A 22445-nucleotide genomic window follows, 5' to 3' on the forward strand; every position below is an offset into this window, starting at 1 on the left:
AAACACTCTGTACAATTTCTCAGAAGAAGAGTCAGGAGTATTCATGGATTAAATCTGTCGTTTTTATGAATCAGTCCATATCCATATCAATCAATCCATATACCACCAATCTGTTCGCTTTTGGGATACCTTCTACGCATCATGCTCCAGGTCAGGGTCAATAAAATACTCCTGAGATCTAACCGACGCCTTTCTAGATCCAATGTACCCTCGTATAACTTAAAAACCACTCAATTCAAACAATCTAATTGCAATCTATTAGATAATTGCTATCTAATCAATCTGTCAAGCCCTACTATAGCGTGACATCCGCTTAAACACGTCAGTCAAAGCATTCTATCAATGAACCTTCCCTAAACAATCCCCACTGTACATTGTCTATAAAATTCACTATGATTTTTATCTCAATTGTTCATCGTTCTGGGCGCACAATAATTGCATCAATAATAAATTTATATATATAAATATTTATTTTTCAGTCGCTTTAAATGTTAAATGTTTTCGCCGGGAACCTTTTTTGCTGAATAGAATTTCACCAAATAGAGAACTGGTTTCCAACGCCCCCTGTGTGCCCCACGGGCAATAGATGAACTGAAGATGCTTACGTGACTGTCGATCGGGTAAAGGCGTGTCCCATATATAAATTATAGATGTATATTCTATATCGTTTGAGACTGTATGTTAAGTAAATAACCAAAAATATTAGTGGGGAGGCTCAACCGGTTGGACTTGTACCTGTGCCTTTGCCTTTGCCTGTATCTGTGTATCTGTATCTGGGGATCTCCGACTGGATTGTGTAGTGTCGCGTATTTCGCATTACAATTTAAATTTGTTTAAGTTTCAGAACGTGTTTGGCATGAAAACGGGCGATCGTTTTTCATTTGGCGAGAAGGGCAAACAGTTGAATGGACATTCCATGAACACTCTTGGAAGCGGTCCGCCCCTTCCACGGACCAACAATTCCACATCTATAAAAACAGTTTTTTAGCCTAATGAAGTTCCGTAAAAACCCTAAAGGCAAAAAAGCGATTAAAATCATGACTGATCGTAACCGATTTGATAGGCCGAAATGGGCTCCAGATACAATCGTGGGATCACTGCGGCATTCGAGTAAAGATCTGGCATACACAAGTAGTTTACTCAATGAAAAATTGTATCTGTTCTATAATATATATTTCGTATATTTTGCCATTGAGGAAGATCACTGAACTGAACTGTCGAAAGGCAGGGGAGGGTCAACAAAAATCACATTGAGGCATACCACAGAATACGAGAATATAAATGGAAAACATTTTCATTGCGGAACAGTCGCTCAAAGTAAACCAGATAAGATACGTTATCTACAGAAATGCAAAAACCTTGACTTTGAAGGCAATTCCATTTATTAAATAGTTAATTATCATACTAATATCTCCTTTAAGACAACCAAAATGGTAGCTTTTAATCTAGTAAGAATTCATCCATTATTTCATTTGAAAACGAAAATTATTTAAAGCTATTTTGTATCTATACCCATTCGTTCCTGGTGTTATAGATGTTTCTACAATTTTTGATCATTACTTAAGATAATATTTATCTATTAAAATAATCTGTATTTCGGTTAGATACAAAATACAAATAAAAATCTGTTGGGCAAATACACCTTAGTCTTGTTATTGGGGATGAAAATGAAAACTTCCATTATTCTACTACTATTCTTCACCATTATTACATAGAACGGAGCTGTAAATACTCGTATTTCAATGAGAATCGTTTTAAGATATTCACAATGGATTAATCATGATTAATTCATTCGTAATGTCATACAAAAATAATAGTTTCACTAGCATCGAGCAAATGATTTCTAGGAAAAAACGACGTAGAAGCTTAGTATTTTCCCTGAATTTGTTGGAGTATTTTCCCTGAATTTGCTGAACAATTTTCTTTGAATTTATGAAAGTATTTTCCTTGACCTTATGCTCATGCCACCCACTTTTTACACACATAAAATATGCGATTATTTTCATTGGTCTCCCAAAGTATTTATGATTTATTATTTCGATTCGATTAATGTGTGTCCCAATTCCCCAAACAAGATGTTAACACAGATGTGTTAATTTCGGCCAATCGCGCAAGCAAAATTAATTGAAAATTAATTATAAAGTATAAATTAATAATGTCATGAGCGGAGATTATAAATGGAACGCGGTCGAGTAAAAGCCAAGTAATAACCAGGTGTAAAAAATGCAACAAGTAAATGTGTCAAAGTGTGTATAGTGTACAAATGTATATATTTACCTGTGTAAGCCGAATTAATCGAACTCAAATTGTCATCGCTTTCACGACTCATGCTGTTTGTGTCTGGAAATAAAATCAAAAAGCGCAAAGAAAAGAAAAGAAAGAAAACAGCGCACAAAAAACGCAAAGTGAGCATTCAAAAATTAACAGAAACGTAAAAAAATATAAAATTAAATCATAATTACAGCCAGCGGCCATGCAGGGGCCAGCCAGGGGCCAAGCCAATTCAGGCGCGTATTCAGGCCATGGTAACGGGGCCGCCCTCTGCGCTCTCTCTCTCTCTCAAAGAAAAGCCAACACAGAGGGCAATATAGCCAAATAGCCAAATAGCAAAGTAGCAATTAGTAATGGGTCGCTCTGCCAGATCTCAACCTTAACACCGCCCAACCTTAAAGGTGGCTCATTCCACTGGAAATAGATTAGATAACTGTGTCTGTGTGTGTGTGTTCGGTAAAGGTATTCCAAGGGGGATACGTTTGTTGGGAGATTACTTAAAAATAGATTACACTGTACTGTACAAGAAGAATGTCTGGGAATGTCTGCGAATAAGCGGAAATTGTAAGCATGATAATCGAAAACAAACCCTAATAAAAATGGAGAAGTTTCGTGGCATAGTTTCTCGTGTTTTTCAAAATTTAGACTCGTACTTTCAATAAAAAGCTAGTGAAATTTAAAACAATTCACTTATATAAAAATAAATGTATAACAAAATTTAATTGAAGTTTAAAACGCTTTAAAATAAATATATTAAATTTGTAAGAATTTCAGGAGACTAGATATTAGATGGCGCCTCTTTCTTCCGGCTGGGATTGAGCCGCGGACCCAACTACATGACGTGTGCGTGACGATGAACTTTACTCTGTTCTACTGGAGTCTAACCTATAATAGTCGTTGTTATAGAAAAGCCCTTTATGGCAAGCCAATTTCCACAGATAATAATCGTTATTTCGATACTTTGATAAATGTCTCATCACTAATAAATGCCATATAAATAATTACTCAATTTTACAATGAGTAAATATTGTCGATTGCAAATATTACAAAGGAATTCCCTTTGATTTATACTGCTTTCCAGATTGCAAATCTCTCTGTGTGGAATTTCAACAGATTGGTCAATTGCCAGTCACGTGTAAACGCTAATGATAGAACTGGGAATGGAACCGCTTTCCTTCCAAGAATGAAACCAAGTCTACACACTTTTCTTGCTGTTCGTAAAAGTTTAAAGACCTTAAACGGACCTGTTCTTTCGAGGGACCCCCTACTAAATGAAGCCCATCCCCTTCAATAAAAGATGGATGATCAAACTCCCAGTTAATGATGACATTAATGTCCGTATTTAATGGTTTACCCCTCCCCGACTTTCAAACAGTTATAAATTGCGACACGCCCACTCTAAAAGTCTGCGATCCAGCGTTCCAGCGTTCCAGCGATCCATCGATCCACCGCTCGCACGATCCAAGCCAAAATGGACTTCAATTGCGTGTGGGTTTTGCACAATCGAATGCCAATGTTTATGGCCACTGACCAAATACAAAAGCAAACGGAATTACGCTGTCCAGAGGCATTTTAGCCAAAAAGCATTTTCAAGACTCTTTTTTCCATAATTTGACAAAATAACAAAACAAATAAACGGATAATTAAGTTGCCTTTTTTCCACTAATGCTTATCGGTAGATCGGAACACGCGTCTCCTCTGTCTGTCCGAATAATACAATAATTATTCATAAATAAATAAACAGAAATAAATTGGGGAAAAAATACTATATGGAGTGGTTGCTTGTTTGTTTTATTCTCCACTCGTTCGGTTGTTAATTGGTGGGAAGGTAAACACACACACAAATATTCCAAAACTCAATCTACAGCTTCAGTATTTCGGCAAAAGTCAAATGTCAATTTTCGAATTTTTATGCTGCCTGACGTGCAAGAGTCTTTGGTTTTTCTTTGATTTTTTATGGGTCATTCCGTCCGTGGTGTCCGTCTAAGTTTCGTTCTGTGTGGAACCTGTTCTTAAGTTTATGCAGAATATTGATGGATTGCTTTGCATGATTTCGCTGAAGATAGCTAATCACTATGCTGCGGTGTAGCTTTGCCCAGTTATCCAATAAAATATTTGATGCAAGAGAATGGACATTGATTTGGGTTTCGGTTTCGGGCTCAAGACATTTTTGGGAATTTATTGTGGAATGGGAATCATTAGTTACTGTTGCAAAGGGTTCTTCTAAACTATTAACTAATCGTATAAGATCTGATAAGTCGTTGGATTAAAATACAAAAATTTCCGCAAGTACAAAAATGTCTCGAAAATGTTTTTAGCCATTTTATAATGTTTTTTTTTCTCACACTGGGACACAAAAATTATTGCTAAAATATGAATTAATGTCAATGAAAATTTACTGTTTAATTCAGTATGAAATATTTTCCTTTTTAAGGCATATTGTAATTCTGATTTATTTCAATATTATTCTATTAAAATATCTACAGGCGTAATACTTTTTGCGTCATTCGAAAATTATTATCTGGAAATCGTTACCACAATTGGCTTGCTGCAGCTTATTGGCTTAAATAAATGCTTACAATGCAATGAGATAAGATTGCAAAACATTTGTTTTGCATTAATATTTATAAAAGGATTACTTTAAGATCATTGCTCCTGTTTAGTGATGGAAAAACGGCTGTTCCAGATCCTTAAGCTATCACTATATGACACTCCTAGATGTGCTAGAGTCCAGAAGAGTATTCCATCATCATTTCTAGCCAACTCTTTACATCTTTAATGGATTACCATTTCTCTATCTCTATGTTTCCACTGTTTTATCTCATAGAGTAGACCCTAGGACTTTAACAATAGATCAAATCCATTTCCGAATCCCAAAGACTGCCAAAAAACCTTCCTACCAAAAATTAAAACCTTCGTCCTTCCACAACTAAGCAGTGTCTCGCTCTGCGACTCTCTCTCTTTCTATCTCTTGCTCCCAGTGTGGCTTAGGAGTTCTATATTTCTCCTGGAACCCTTAGAACTCTCCAGCAGATCCTTCAATCAATGAAGCAAAGAATCATCTTTCATAATTGATATCACACTAGCTAGGGGGCAAAGCTTCACTTCACAAATTGCTTTTCCCCCCAAAATATCACTGTTCGTTCGAGTAGTATGTATTGTATTTTTGTTCTGAAATTTTGAAGCTTAACACTTGAGGGGGCCCCCACTGAAGCAAGACTCTCCTCTCGAGTGTTTCGCCCCGAGAATTGTGTAAGTGACGTGTTAATTTATTTGACTTTTGCTTTTGGGTTTGCTTTGAGCTCCTGGTTCTCTCTCTCTCTCTCTCCCTCTCTCTCTGTTCTTATTGCTGCATGCAAAATAATTAAAACCACTCGGGTGTAAGCGAAACAATAAAAACCAACAAACCTACAAAAAGTGAGAATAAAAAGTGATTAAAATGGCTGTTTAATTGTTGTTGGAAACCTCAAGCGTTTGGCTGGCAACTGAACTTTGTTTAGCTTTTGAGTTCGAGAATGGAAATTGTAGGCAGAGCCGGCGAATAGGATGGGGGGTTTTGTATGGATTTACACCCAACGAGTGTAGACCCGAAGCCACAATTAGTGAGAGGTTCGGTTCTGTCTAGAGGTTGCAAACAAAAAATGAATGTTCAAAGAACCTAAGAGATTGCTGTTTGCTGATTCCCTTTTCTAGTGGGTTTCCAAATACAAACCAAAAATATATCAGCAAAGACTTCTCCAAGTTTTAACCATAATTATATCAAGTGTATTTTCGAAGATACTTCTGTTCTATCTCAGCAGAGATATACCCTGTGTGGTCCCCTAATGAACTCCTCCATTAGGCTTATGACAAAGACCAGCGGGCTGGCCAATAATTCATTAGAAGCATGAAAACATCTACGAAACAAAGCCAGCAAAATGGTCAACAAGTAAGGGCAATAATGGGTTTGTTTACACGCAACAAATGAGCCCGAAGAAGGGGCAACAAAACTGAAATATCATTTCATAATCTCAAAGAAAGAGAGAAAGAAACCCCAAAGGAAGGGCGGGAACACCCTTTTTCTTGAACTTTTCTTTACGGTTGATTACTTTTTCCATTCAGCTGAGGAAACTGTAATTAAATTACCGCTGGACGGGAGAAAGAAAAGTAAAAGGCAACCGACAAACTACCCAATAATAAATAATAAAAATCATTTTCGAGGCGTGTGAAATGCAATTAGCCAAAAGAAAACACCGTTTATGGCAATTAGATGGCCATAAATGAGCGGCTCAAACACATCAGCAACAATTGCATGGCAAATGAGGGCCAGCGGCATGGTGCGTATACGCGATGCCAACAGCATCGGCACAGCATTACTCATACGCCACCCACGAGTGCCCCGTGTGCCGAGTGCCGCCCGCCTAATGATTGTAGAACAAACACAAAGCTGAGATCATTCAAACAGCAAAAAATATAAATCAAATATACCGAATGGAACGAACCAACACAAGAGGGCATATATTTTTGTAAACAAACCAACTAAATTGACTGGAATGACGCCAGACAGATCTTTATTGTCTATGAGGAGAGACACAGAGACAGAGAGAGAGAGCAAATATATAAGCGGATATATTCTCGTATATATACTATACTATATTCCATACAGAAGTCGGTGTTCTGCTGTTTTGGCAGCTGAGATGAACAGCGCTGCTTTCTGTCAAGGCCTGATGATGCCTGCCTCCAAAATGGGCTTTATGGCACGCCCACCTGTTTGCACAGGTGGATTGTGTAATCTTCATACTATATATACTTCCAAGTATATCCGTACATAAATGTGTCACATTAATCATTTTTCTGTCTCCATATTTCAGTTACAATTGTGTAAGCAGAAGCTTCATTTATTTCATCTCGCCTTTTTTTGCGTTTTAAATTTTATAATTTTTGTGATATTTCTATCGATTATTTCTGTAAAAAAATCTAGCCATAATCAGACATTTTATAACATTTTTCATAATTTCCAGACATTTTTATGGGGTTCTATAGACCACTTTTCCACCTGTATAAATTCTGAAAAAATGTCTTCGTATATTATTCTAGATATTGCGTTGGATCAGAAATTACAAGTAGGGTATTCTACGTAAGCCAGACTTCTGTTGTTTGTGCCCAGGTTTTCCATTCCATAGGCTTTCTACACATTTCTACACAGATTAAAATCCCATTTTTTGGGTCCCTTCTCATCGGTAAGTATCTTCCTTTTATAATATTCTTTTGCACAACAAAATTCCCTAGAAAAAAACAGCTTCCACTAACGTTTTTACGGTAGTTTTAGTACTAGTACTTGCAGCTATCCCTCTCTACCCTTTAGGGCCTTATGAAGAGGTTGCTCTGTCTCTCCCTCTCTCATCTCGAAAGAAGAAAGACTGAAAACTGCTAATTGTTTTATTTGATCTCTTCCACACACTTTACGAATTCTTTTCAAGAATCTTCCACAACAACAGTTAGTCTCTCCCTTCAAAATTTATGGAAAATAAAACACCAACGTTATCAGCCTCCAATAATGCTTTACAGGTACAACAATTTCTTTTTCATTCGCATCTCGAAGTATAACTTTTCTTCTCTCTTGGAGCATCGTTATCAGCATCCACGCTAATTCTCTAGGAATTTTAATTTGCAGATAAGATTTCCCCACATTTTGAGCTGGCAATGCCACAAAAACAAAACCAACAGCAGCACCACCACCTCTGCAAAGGTAGGGACAGAGGAAGAGGCAGAGGCGGAACTACTATTTTGCCCGTCGATTCACTTGGAATAAAAATGTGTGTCTTTCTCTGCAACACGATTGCTGTTATCAGACTCCTCTGCTTTTGCTTCTGCCTCTGTTGTTGTGCCGGCTCCGATAGAAGGCAAAAAAAAGAAACAACAAGCACACACATAAATTCATCGCTGATAAAATACCAAATAACAAATAACAATGTCAAAGCCAATGCAAAAAGCAAAAAAGCAAAAGCCAAACGAAACGAAACGTATGGAAAAAATCAACACTTGTTGGCCAGATCTAAAAAGCAAAAGGCTTAGACAATTGACAGACAAAATGTGCGTCTTATGCCACGAGCGAACGGAACGTGGCCAAGAAAAGAAAGCCAATCGGCAAAAACGGAAAGAAAGTTAACCGCACAAAAAGCTAATATAAAAACTCAAATTTGCATAGAGTGTTAGAGCCGGCTCGACTTTGATATGGCAATAAGACGTCAACAAACGGAATAAAAAATACCAGTAAAACTATAAAGATATATCTATGTTGCGAATACCTCGGGGTTAAGATTTTTATTTGCACTAAATATCAAAAGTATCTAAACAGAAAAGCACTCTCAAAATGGGGATACTTTTGTAGCCAATGATAATATAATTGAAAAAGGAGTAAGTGGTGAAATATTTAACATATTTTGGCGGCAATATTTGGTCAACTTTATACCCAACAATCCCTGCATCAAAGAAAACCTTAATGAAATTGGCCATATGCAAATATTATTGCGACAGTGAAATTCCATGCCAAAAAATATTGTACATATTTATAGACCAAAATCAGCATTTGTCGCTGTATCTTTTTATTTGCATCTGTATCTGTCTTAGCCTCTCCATCTCTGCATCTCTGTATCTGCATCTTGTTCAACAATAACAACATTTTTATATCTAATTAGCGGTTAACCGCAAATTTTCAATACAATCCACAAGCGAGCGACGTTCGTTCGTTCGCTCGTCGTGGTGTTTCGGCAATAGACTTTTGTTGTAGTTTTGAATTTTGTTGTTGCACAGATATTCGTAGATATTAATTATAGATAGATATAGAATGCCTTAAGGTTATCCGCCATCTCAATGCGAGGCGAGAGGTTGGGGGACACGCGTTTGGTGTCCCATTTACGAGTACAAGTCATCGGTTGACTTTTCCAAGTGACTGTAAACAGGAAAACAGGCGGATACAGGCGGAAAATCCCCGATTGGTTTCGTAAAATTTGCAACGATTGAGGTGTGAGTGGCAACGGGGCCCCAACAGAGTGGTTGGACGAGTGCCATAAAGGTCAAAGGGTAAACTACTTTGGCGGAACAAAGGGAACACTTTTAAGTTTACAAAGACCAGTTTCTTAGATTTCATCTGTTAGATACAATTGTTTATTGCTCAATAATAATTTTAAGGCAATTTCGAATTGAAGTTTGAAACGTTCAATAAATATTTATTTTCATAACTTTTAACAACCTTTTCTTGCAGTCTTTCTTTTACATATTTTTAAGTTTTTAATTGTCCTGCCTATTAAAAAATACCTAATTTTTTTCGCAGCCGTCAGAAAATATTGCTCCGAAATATTAGTCACAATTTCGTCACACATTTGAAAGTTCCATGAGCCCCATGCCCAGACTACAAAATTATCTTACACTGGGGGCCAAACCCAAAACAACAAAACAAACAAAATGATAGGAAACTACAATAAATGTTGCCAATTAGAACATAGATATCTGATGAAAAACGAAGACCAACTAAATCAATATCTTATCGGCAAATAAATGCAATAAAAAATAGTTCAAGAAAAGAAACCAATTCTGGGCTTGTCTGAGAACACAAATGACACAAAAATAAATATTTATGAGGCAACAGCCTGCCGATGAAAGCAAAATCAAAATGTGGCCATTATTTTCACACAAAAAACCATTTTAACAAAAGAATACATTTTGAGTACAAGGTCAAAGGCTGTCACTCAAGAAAATATGAAACAAAACTGCATAATGAATGCAAAAACTATACAATTTCCATAAATAAATAAATTCCTTTTTTTTTGGGTACAAACAGCAAGGACAGCAACCCAGGGAGAGATCAAGGGATCACATTCACTTTTGCTTCAGCTCTTACGTGGAGTTCTTGGGAGGGAAATTCTCAAAAATAAATAAATTCCCATTCAGGACAGCAACCAATTAGAGAGAGGACAACAGATCCTAGCATGCACTGTACAATACTTTTGCACTGCTTCTTATCAGGGAATAAAATTCCCTAATTTCCCTAATATCTAAAGACAGGAATCAGGCGAAGAGATCACACAACACACACACACTTTGGCTTTTTGAAGAAGTTTGCCAAAAATATCCTTAGCAAAAATTCCCTTTCTCCAAGGGTCACAGCACACAAACACTTTTGCTTTTACAGTTCATTCGAAAGTGTTCGTTCTCGTCGTTTCACTCTCTCTCTGTCTCTAATTTTTTGTTTCATTAAATCACCTTATCTGCGCTTTATAACAAAAGAAATTAAGTTTCTGTTATATGTGCCTCTTGATTTTGAGTCAGTTTTCGTTTGCGTTGTCACTATATGGATGCTATAGTATAGAGCCGATCGAGTTCAATTGGTTGCCATCTGAGCCGCAGTCGCGCGCCAAACACGTCCGTATCGCGAGAAGTCGTTGGAGTAACAAAAAAGTCCCAGCCCCAGAGCCCACATGGCGAATGGCACCGCAAGCTTTGTGCCAGCTGAGAGAGAGAGATATTGAAAGAGAGAGAGCTTGCCAAAACCCAAGCTTTGTTGCGGAGTGCTGTCGGTCTCTGTGTGTGTGTGTTTGCGAGAGTGTGTGGCAATGCCTCCGCTCTGCTCCGCTTTTTCTGTGTGTGCGTTGGGCCACGCGTAAGAAAAAGAGCCGTAAAAAGAATTGTTTTTGCCGTGTACTTTTTATTTTTACACTGCGGACAGACCAAACAGCTTAATAAATTTTGCAAACAAATGCAGAGCTACTCGCACGGCCAAAGCGTTGCCACATGGCCACGTTATTATTACAATATTTCGTCTGTGTTTCTCTGGGCTTTGCTTTTCTTTACGATCTATGATTGATCGCTCTCTTGGCGCCCCTTTAGTGGTGTCTGTCTGGGTCTTAACGGCTTTGGGCTTTCAGCTTTTATCAATGAATGAACGCAAGAAAGAACCAGAGAAGTCATTAAAAAGATTACTGAAGAATTGTCTTATATCTGCGGAAATTTTAAGCAATCTTTTGGGATAAGGTTGTAATGGAGTTTCAATTTTTGCATCACTTGAGAAAAAATTCAAAGATTTTCCACGGGAAATTGTTTGGAGACATAGAGATCCGTGAGAGATTGAGAGATCCATGTCACAGGATTCTGCTTTGTACAAGTAGAGCCCTCCAAAAAGACTTAAAAATGTTTAACAATGTTTTGGTAAACTTTAAGAATCGCGTGTAATTACTTTTCAAATGGCATCTCCGAGCTCTGAGTCACTCTCTACAACGCTCCGTGTCTAAATTTATTTTGAGATTCCAAGTGGAAATTACACGCATTTCGTGAAGTTTCTTGCACATTTTGCACGAGAGATTAAATTCTTAAATGAAAGAGAGAATGCGATAATCAAAGTCAATTATTTTTAGATTCTTCGTTTCAGCTTTGAATTATCTCTGAAAAAAAGATGAACAATCTGTAGCGGATGCCTTTGATTAAACATCTTTCAGAGTCAGAGTAAACAGTTTTTAAAAGAAGAAAAAACACATAAAAATACGAAAAATATCTATGAAAATTGTCTATTATTTATTGGGCGAAAATGCAGCTAAAACGATGTCATTTAGAACTCCAAGAAACAGGCTGCAACATTTCTCGAATGACGATGGTACAAATTTTTCATAAGCAAACGGCATTCCTTTCAAATCGCTATCATCCGTGAATTTTAACTTTTTTAATGGAATTGTGATGTAAATATGGTAAAAAATAAATTACAATGCTAACAATCCTCAATCGTTTTTTGGTCCACTCTCATTAACAGATTTATTATCTTTAGGTCCACTTGTGGGTTTATCCACCACGTGTCTTTAATTAAAACACGAAAATGTTGACGACTCCATCAATGGTCCAAGTCAAATAGTTAATGCCCAAACAAAAATTGTTAATCAAAACATCAATATTTACTCTCCCACTGGATCCGAAAACAAAGCGGAATCTAACGGAGTAATCCCCATTTCGAGACAACGCTCATCCATTAGGCCCCCCGATACGATCTTAAGTCCAAGACAAATGAGCTTTCAGTTCTATGGGGGAGGAGCAGAAGCAGGAGGGAGAGTGGCCCCGGCCCCACTTTCTGTTCCGATCGAAATCAATAAAAGTGACATAAGCTCATCCACGAGTCCGGGCTCAGACCCCTAGACCGACACCCAGACCGCAGAGAGACAGATCAGATCAAACGACGAGAACGGAACAAGGCATCACAAATGCGCAGTGAAAAAATCAAACACACATACATGTATCTAGGTTTGTATCTGTATGTGTGTCTGTGTGTGTTTATATAGAACGTTAAATTCTGTGTCATCGCCAGAGCAAATTCAATTATAAGAAAGCGAAAGAGGGGCAGAGAAAGATCGAGAGACTTGCCGGCCGGTCCCCAGGTCGTCTCATTCGCGTGACATTGAAGTGCTGTGCCGGGCCGTGCGAGAGATGAGTGACAGATACATACACAGGTACAGATACAGTACGTTTCGGTACTCAAAGGCAGGCTCTAGAAAATATAAAGCTTCGCTTGCACATGATTCAATCTCAAACAGATTTTCAATCGAATCTAATACCAAGGCTAATGGTGGTTCTGATTGCATTTTATTAATATTACAATATGCAATATGTATTGATCATTTTTACAGACCAATAAAGCCTTTCAATAAAGTTATGTCTTGTTGCCACCATTCTGACAGGGAAATATTGAGATCTCTTTCTCATCGAAAAGTAAGATCAGTCATCAAATAGTTTCAGATACGTTTCAACGTAAAAATATTATAATGGAATGCATTATAGAATTTGAAGTCCCAAAAAAGGTTATCCGTCGAAATCTCATCCCGTGCGCAATCTATACACAACGTCGTATAATTTTGTAACGCACTGTACTTTGTATCTACGAGCGCGAATGTATTCCATGTAGAGCTCGTGATTCAGTTTACAATGAAATATTTTACACTATTGCCTCTGCTATTGCTCTATTTTTATTTTTTGACCAACTATTTGCCCGACCGCCCGGGCTTTCTATTGTACGGATTTTGCGGTTGCATTGAGACTGTCAATTTGTGGATATGGAGCGGGTGTTTGTGTAATAGAAAACCCATCGAATGATCCGCTGATCGATGGATCGTTAGACAGATCGTTTGCTATATAGGCTAGTGGGTCGGTGTCGACGGTCGAGGGTCGGTTGTTGCGGTTGTTACGTGCCTGATGAAATGTGCCACAAAAGGCGGCTCAATTAAATGGTAGCAGGCACTCAATTAATTGGCCATAATTCTCCTTACCTTACACTTTTTCGGTGGTCTATAATTATAATCTGCGGCAAAGAGTGGGCGAGTGGCAATTTGTTTGTTTGCTTATTTCTGTCTTGTGCGTTGGAGTTTTCAAGTGGTTTCCATAATTAAGTGAAATATTTGTTGGCAAAACAAAACGGTTGATAAGTTGATGAGGGGAATTACGAGAACTGCCTACAAGTCAATTCAGTGAGAAGTGATCCCTCAGAAAAAAGGCTTTTCCCTAAGCAGAAATTGTTTTTCATTTAAGATCCCCTTTGATAATGTCATGGAGGTCAAATGTAGTGCAATAAAAATGCACTCAAAATATAATTCTCTTTTAAATATGTATCTTTAGCAAGTGTGTGGGTGTATCGTCATCATCATCGTTTCTATTAGATCATTGCCTCTATATATATTTGCTTTTACTTCTGTGTATAGTCTTTATCTTGTGCGTATCTCTGTACGAGTTGCGGCTACAGTTGCTTATAACCGGAATTACAGCTGAATCGATTGAGCCCCCCATGTAAACACAGATTTAGTGCAGTTCCCAAATGACATAATTCGAGGTATTTCTTAGTAGTAGAAATTGATGAAATACAAACACAATAACACTTTCGACTAGTGAAAAAGGAAAAAAAATTTTAAAATGTAGCCTAGGGAATACAATGCGGACTTTTATGCGGACAGGCATATTAACCAAAATAATTGGTTTGGAAATATCATAGATATCGGAAAATTAACAATCATCTGCTACTCAATGTAAAGGATTGAGATCTAGGGTATCAAATAATGGACATCATGCATTGAAAAGTTTTTCATTTATTGCACATTTTTAAGATTAACGTTTTCAAATCCAAAATCCCGAGAATCATTCCACACACACTCACAAAACACAGTTTCTATGTAATTCTAGTAACTCCAGCAACGTTATTTATAGGTATTCTTGACTCTTCCAAAAAAAAAAAAAAAAAACCACAAATACCGATGGCATCTCTCATACATAGGATGGATATTTTCTGGGACGTGCGGAGAGTTTTTATTAAATACGAGTAATTCCCAGACACTAATTTACTTCATCGAGTGTTGAAAAACCTCGCGATCGGATCATTATTAAATCCAGAAAACAAAAAAAGATGAAAGTCACATGTCGCGTGGCTCTTTGAACACTTGGCCTTAGAACATTATTAATGCTATTTTTGTTCGGAATACACCTTCCATGAGCGGACTTAAGTATTTGAAAAGCAAATACTTATAGTATCTGTCCTCTTAACAGAGTTTTACTGTATATACACTGATTTATAAGCGAATAGGATCATCAAGGTTCCATGCAATTTGTATTTGCTTCCCCATTCAAACCCCTCACCATACCTGAAACCATAGAGATCTATAGATAGATAGAACTCACCTCTGGGAGGTGGGCCCGACTTGGGCGTTGTGTGATTGCAGCAGGGTCGCCCGATCTTCGACACGGAACTGATGGAGGTCGTGGACCCGAAGTTGGAGGGCGCCTTCAGCCTGCTGGTGGGTGCTGCTCCGGTCACGGAGGAGGCGGGCGTTGGTATATTCGAGCGAATGCTGGGAGCTGGTATCCTTGAAGCAACCACCGTCAGCTCGGAGTCTGACGATTCTGTTGCTGGTTCTACTGGTGGCGCAGCTGCTGGCGATTCTGCTGGTGGCGTTGTTGCTGCTCCCTCCGCAGGAGTATCCGGCGAAATATCACTCATTTTGCACTATTTTTTTATCCTACTTTGTTTCACTTGTTACTTGATTGGATCACACGCGTACAACAACGGACTTAAAAACGATATAAAAACTATCGTGAACTATCATTTATTTTCAGTTTAGATTCCATGTCCAGGGAATAAAATAGACAGTTAAGTCATGTTATATGTACAGAAATCATTTTCTATTTTAGAAATCTGGCACTTACCTGGAATAAATGTAGACTTTTCTTTAATTCTTATTTTTTCTTAGCTGTAAAGATTTTCATCAGCTTTAAACAGGCATCAACCCACTGTGCGTTAAAGTGTCGTTTTTGGCGCGCACATACAGGCCTCTCTCTCTCACTTAGCCGCTCTCCAACAGCTGATTGGAGCGGTATTGCTTTTTTCGGTGGTGGTCTTGAAAAATAAACAAAAAAACCCGCTTGTGTTGTTGTTGCTTCGTTATAAATTCAAAAAAATGCGGAACTCAAGATCTGCATAAATGATGCGATCTATTTATAAGGCTTACACAATTATATATGTATACATATGTATGTATATACGATTTTGGGATATGATATGCACAGATTGTTTTAAATTGAATTATATTTAGATTGAAATAAATTGCTTATCAATTGGTGCACTCTTTGCACAAACACACACACGCGCGCAAGGGAAGCACTCACACACGCGACGTTGCAGTTGACACAGTTATGGGACGTATGGGAGAGGGGGTTGGGGATTGTGGGCAAGGTACGGTACGAGTACACGAATCGGATAAGAGATTGGGATTGTATTTCGACACCGTGTTATACGAAACGTTTCTAACAAGCTACGCGGCTATATTTACACACTATAATTAATATTTTTTGACTAATTTCCGAGTTTTGACAACTTTTTCGTTGCGTTGGAATTTTGTTGTTGTTTGTACTGACTAAGTGTGACCGCGGATTTTTCGATCAAAAATACCGTCCAACCCTTAGAAATAAACCAAAATATACCGTCTCATTTGAAAAGAATACCGAATACTGAGGAATTCAAGTTTTGTTATACATATTCCTCGTTTTTGATATTACTAGCGTCGATTATTACTAGCTAGATGGACCTCTCAGCCCTACCCACATAATTTTATCTGATTAATGAGTCAATTTTCTACTTGACTGGCTTATTAAATACTTGACTTTGATTGTATTTGCCCCAATTTGGGTCCTGAACAACTTAGCCCACTTAAGCCCCTTATATTTAAATAGTTCAACTACTTGAGGTAAATGACGGAAAATATAAACGATTGTACGTTTTTATTGTAGATCCATGCCATCTTTCCTTTGAATTTCAAAAAACACCACGATATCTTTCACTTGAACTGCGCTAAAATATACCGTCGGTTAAATTTTGACCTCAAAAAATGCCGAAAAGTATTAAAAATACCTTGTGGTACTGACTTACGGATGGACTTTTTTGGGAGAGCTTGCAATGCAGCTATCGATATATTATTTCGGCGTTATATCGATGATACAATGTACTGATATTTTGGTAGTTGTTAGCTAGGGTCACACCTATTTTTTTCAAAAATTTCAGCGGTTTCCGATAATTATCCAATATTTCCTATATCTCCCCGCCATCTCATCAGCAGCCACACAACGGAAATCGGAAATGAAATACCGTAGGTTCGGTTCAATCCAAAAAAAAACATAAATTCTTCATTAAGGTCCATACGCTTAGAAATTCAACAGGTTCCCACATTTAATATATCACATTGCATATTATTTTTATTGTTTTCTGTTAACAAATCTATTCGTACACGCTAAACAACCTCTTTCGACAATTCGTCACTTTATTATTAATTCCACCATGGGCCGGCAGAAACCGAGCGCAGTTGCACGGACCAATCCAGCTCCATGCTGCCGCTGCCTTTTTGCATATTTATTACATACATACATATCATGTATATGTATACATACACGAACAGTCGGACTATGCACAAACGGCTTCATAATTCTGCTCGGCTGCCGAAGCGGTCAGTCGTCAGTCAGTCGTGATTTTTTCTGCGAAAATGAAATTTTACACTAAAAATAATGTTCAACGTAAAGTGGGATGATCGTTTTTCCTTTTTTGAAAAAATGGATGGCGGTGCGCAATGCTTGATTAGCCAACACATTTCAGCTCGCTGCCCTTTTTTTTTTTTTGTAGAGGCATAAGGAACTTATAGGGGTTGAGCGTGCTTCGAAATTACCGGAATTTAAAGCTAAAATTCTTCTTATATATGGGAGAGAAATAATATTCTAATGTTTCCTAAGAATATTTTGTTTTTATTTTGTTTGGCGCAAAGCATCTTCCTTTATATGAAATAAATTTTTTCAGTGTACAGCAAGATACGTTTTGGCTTCGTGTGCCTGCGCACACAAACACACTAAAATATGTGAGTGCTGCCCGCTTTTTATTAAAAAAAAAAGTTTCTAGCTTAAAACAATCGAAAAAAAAGGGCTGAAAATGTTCAATCAAAACAAAAAAAAAAAAGCTTAAATAATGGCGTTAACCATTTTCTGATAAAGTGATAATTATTATGTATTTTATAGAATTTTCATTAACTCATCCAGCTCTGAAGGGCTAGCTTGTGATTCGCATTCCTACGATATTTATAGAAATTTCCCCCGCTTGGTCATCAAAAAAAGCCACATCTGCGGGAAAAGAGCGTAATCGGCAGCACTGGTGCCGTCTCTAATATGTAAACTGAGAGCAGCGCTGCCGACAGAGGCAGAGCGCCGTCGCCTATAAATATGGGGCTGCCACGCCGCCGCCGTCGCAGTTTTTCACAACCGCCACGCTTTAAACATTAATACCATGCATAGCAGCCATACTCGCACTAACAAATTTGTATACATCATACTTCTGTCTACCACACCGCTCCTCGGGGTTGCGGAGGTTTGCGGCCTCAGCGCCGCAATATGCTCCGCCGGCCTATCTTTAAAATAAATTCGTACTTAAAAAATTAATGTCATAATATCTATAGTGTATATCCTCAATTTTCCAACTATTGTATTTTTTTTTTTTTTGGTTTTTAAATTATCCCAAGGATGATCGGAATTTTTATCGTAGCACTGTAGCCACATTGATCAGATACTGGTGATGCAGTTTGGCGAGTTTGACAGTTCGGTAAATAAAACAAAAAAATTAATTAACTGTTTTAGAATATAAACTGAATTTACTTTATAACATGATGAAGAAAAAAGGGGTCAAAAGTTTAAGTCAGCAGTTTTGATGAAGATTGCCAGCTCTCTGAGATGTAGCGACTCTTTTTTGATTAATAATTGATGTAAATTGTTATAATATTTAAAGATTTTGCATTTCCTTCTGAGCCCGGCAAATCTTTGGCAATCGAAGATCAGGTGTTCGGCGTATTCGGTTACATTGCACGTTTCGCAGATATTTGAGTCAATTGCTTTGATTCTGTGTAGGAAGACTTTGTCGTATGTGTGTCCTGTCATAAGTCTGTTAATGGTCTTGATGCTTTTAGCATTCCATTTGAGAGAATAATGCCAGCGTTTACTGGGTATGTCTGGAAATAGTCTATGAGGCATACACTTCATCCTGTAGTCCTCATTCCATTTGTATACTAAAAAGTTCCTAATTTCTCTTTGAGCCTCCTTGTAGCTGTATTTTATATTTATTGTAACCCCCTCACTTGTAGCAGCTTTTGCTGCTATGTCAGTCTTTTCGTTGATGGCCACACCCTTGTGACCAGGGACCCATAGAATGTCAAGTTTCACTAGGTACGAGTCTGTATTTTTATTTTTAATTAAATTAATAGCTCCTAATCCATCACTTAAAATCATAGCCTTTTTGTAATTATATTTAACACATAGTTCGCAGGCCTTTTTAAGGCCTACATAACTATGCGTACTTGGACATCGAAGTATTAGTAAACGTTGGTGAGCTCCTGGCCATTGCCGGAGTTCGACTTGCGGCTGACGAGAACTATAGAGCTGGAAGCCTCCTTGGCGTTGTTGATTGCCGTTGTTGTTGTGTTGTGTGTTCTGTTTTTTCATAGCATCGCTGTGTGGCTGTAAAAATTCCCACCGATCCGCTAAAATTAACTCCCAACTGCATCCTTGAGTCTCCCCAGTTAATCAGCGAATCAGCTCCTGCGCCTATGCACTGCGCCTACCATCATTGCAGAAATCCCCACTAGTCGTAGTTTACGGTTTAAGCGAATTTTTTTCAAAGTTTCTAAGTGGAAAATAATATACAAAATCCACAACAGATTATATCATTCTTTCCTTATTCCGTCACTGTGCGAGGGGCCCGCTTAGAGTCCGTGAAGAATCCAATTGGATTGGATAATATACTAAGTATATCTCTGAGGAATTTTTTTGCATTTAACAAAACGAAATGAAAGAATTGTTTATATCGGACTATCTGCTAATGTTTATAAATAATATCTACTCGTACTCGTATTCAAAATTCTCGTACATGGGACTTCCTTTCTGATGACCTGTGGGGAAATCTCCTGCGCCTGTGCCTGCGACCAGTCCAGGGGATCTCCGAAACCCTTACAGAAGAGGCTAAAGGAGGAGGGAGAGACCACACGCACACAAATGTTAGTCAGCCAAATCGAATCGAATCGGATCGTGGACAGCTTATAGTTACCTATTTCTTCGGTGGATTGCAGCTCCAGGCCAAGCAATACAACCTCATTGGTCTCTGTACAAATTGCGACTTGTGGTATTGTATTGCTGGTCCCATTTTTCCTCCCAGCATGAAAATGAATGTTCTTTTAAATACCTCATAATTTCTTGCTCCATGATCTTCCTTTTTTGTTGTATACTCGCTCTGTCCTTATTCCCTGGCGTTTGTATTGTTCAGATGGCTCGTTTTAATTGAACCTTTTTTTTACCAATGAAGTGGAGTTAGTCTTGGTTAATCGCTACTGCCGGTACTCGAGATCCGAGCGCCGCATGCGCTTCAGCTGACAATCCCTTCTCGATACTCTATCCACACAAAAGAATTTCTTCATGACATTATTCCCATGCCACACTTGGGTGCAATTTTTAGATTAACTCCCGACAAGAGCATCCTTCACTTGCAAGTCTATCACAAGTTTTGGCAAGATTTTTCACACTTCATAGCAACCTTCAATCCATCCTCGGGTCTTTCCTAATTTCTTGTTTTCTTCCTTTGATTTTTTGTGATTTGCCCGCCGGATCCGTTGCTGGCTTTTTTTTTAAACGCCATTCATCGACAAGAGCTTGCGGTTTTTTGGAAGGAATTTGCAGTTTGGCCTATGTTTCTGTTCTTTAACTTACCTTTAAAAATAAAGTATTGAAGAATAATTAACGAAAATATATAAATAAAATGGAAACGCTGTCTTTTTGAATTTCAACTTCACTATTTCACTTGTATTAAATTCCGAATTTTTTATTCAATTTTAATTTTTTCGAGCTCCGAATATATGTTGTCTCCACAAATTCAAACTAACTCAATATTTTGCCCAATTCAGTCCTAAGGTGAACTCGTATGTGGCTCTGGGGCTATATTCGTAAAAATTTGTTAAGCAGTAAAAGTATATATCTTTATAAAGTGGCTTTTTTATAATTTTGAAAGCATATGTACGTGTGTTTTAATATATAATATCGGTTTCGAAATGTAAAAGGCTGTACAATTGTCCATTGATAAGGAAACCATACAAAAATGCAAATAAATCTTACTCCAAATAATAAAAGAACAATTTAAATTTGAAATTGAGACAAAAATGGAAAGAATTACAAGTCATAGGACACATAGGGTCATGACTGGCAGCAGATTCTGGCTCTGTCTGGGCCTTGCCTCCTAGATTTTAGCAAAGTCACGGCTCTCCCCTCTCGACCCCTCTTTGCCGATAGTGCAGACTGAAGAAATGGCTTGGGGGTTAGGTCCAAACTGATACAACAACATAACAGCGGCAGCATCCTTAACAGTGCGACTGCTTGGATGCGAATTTATCGCACATGTTTTCTGTTCGATTGATTGTTAAACCACCGCACCTACGTTGTCTGCCTTAATCCAAAGACTATACAATACCATACCAAGATGTTGCATGAGGAACAAATTCTTTTTCAATTTTCGTTTGACGCTTCATGGTACGGGCGCGCGGGGCTATTACTTCAATTCTCTTTTACGCTACCTTCGCCTCCGAAATGCTACTCGGCTTCGTCAATGCCTCGATCAGCGTCGAGTCGGTGTGTCTCAAGAAAGAATACAAAAACAAAATATGAATCGTCTGCGTACCGAAACCGTAGGGCAGCGCGGTCGCTGATGTCTTTGGCGCGGCACAGTGGGGACTCAGCCGAAATAGTAAAAAAACTGTATGAGTGCTTTAGATAAATTTAATGTACGCATCTAATAAAGAATTTTCCAATCGAATTTTCCGCGACCACCGCTTCGACGGTGCTGAGGCTCGAGAGTCCAGAATTGCCGAACAGACGAAACCGATGGGCAGCGGGGTCGCGGTAGAGACGAAGTACAGGCGAAAAGGGAATTGAAACCCCGCGCGCTCCCTCGTGCCTTTTGGGTTCTAATGTTAGGACCCGCCATAGAACAGCTTTTTGGTCGCTCATGCAACATCTTGGTATTGTATAGTCTGCTTAAGCTCAACTACATGAAATTCCAATTTAAGCAGTACAAGCTTATGATGCTCGATTATCAGATGGGTCGTGGCTGACTAGAGTTAGGTGGACTGAAGTCTGGTAGAATAAGAGCTTATCCGCACAAAAGTAACGGTTCTTTTCAATCTAGTCCTGTGCATGAACAAAAAATATTCATCGATATATTTATTTATTATATATTCGTTTGTAGAGAGACCTTTTACGTTATTTTTAAAACTTTTCGGTATTTTTTAAAGGTCAAAATAACCGACGGTGTATCGGTACATAATGGTATATTTTATCAATTTCATCTATTAGTACTATTCTTTTTTTTTTTTTTTTAAATCATCTCAAGGATGATCGGATTTTGATCGTAGCACAGCTAGTAATATTCGATGGAATATCAAAAACGTGGAATATGTGAACAGAACATGAACAGAACTAGAATTCGTCAGTATATTTACGGTATTCTTTTCAAATGAGACGGTATATTGTGGTATATTTCCGAGGCTCGTACGGTATATTTTTGTCAATTTGTCCGCGGTCACACTGGTTTTGTATTTTGTTTTCGTCGTCGTATG

General features: G+C 38.0%; 1 protein-coding gene across 14 annotated transcripts in view; it reads right to left on the reverse strand.

Moving 5' to 3' along the window:
• The window catches only part of LOC6588847 (restin homolog), a 31965-nt gene extending 16270 nt beyond the window's left edge, over nt 1-15695 (reverse strand). For 3 of the 14 annotated variants that reach the window (XM_026988382.1, XM_026988379.1, XM_026988383.1), the window contains exons 1-3: nt 15472-15690; nt 14947-15364; nt 2278-2340 (exon numbers count right to left, since the gene is read on the reverse strand). In XM_026988382.1, coding sequence (XP_026844183.1) covers nt 2278-2340; nt 14947-15265 — 382 coding nt within the window. In that variant the 5' untranslated portion in view covers nt 15266-15364; nt 15472-15690. Of the gene's footprint in view, nt 1-2277; nt 2341-10512; nt 10689-14946; nt 15365-15471 lie in introns of those variants that run through there. The other 11 variants (XM_026988381.1, XM_026988380.1, XM_026988386.1 and 8 more) reach the window with 9 other exon arrangements.
• Nucleotides 15696-22445: the final 6750 nt, after the last annotated feature.

Source organism: Drosophila persimilis, unplaced genomic scaffold (genome assembly GCF_003286085.1).
Source record: "Drosophila persimilis strain 14011-0111.01,24,50 unplaced genomic scaffold, DperRS2 tig00000191-arrow-pilon, whole genome shotgun sequence".
NCBI classification, from domain to species: domain Eukaryota; kingdom Metazoa; phylum Arthropoda; class Insecta; order Diptera; family Drosophilidae; genus Drosophila; species Drosophila persimilis.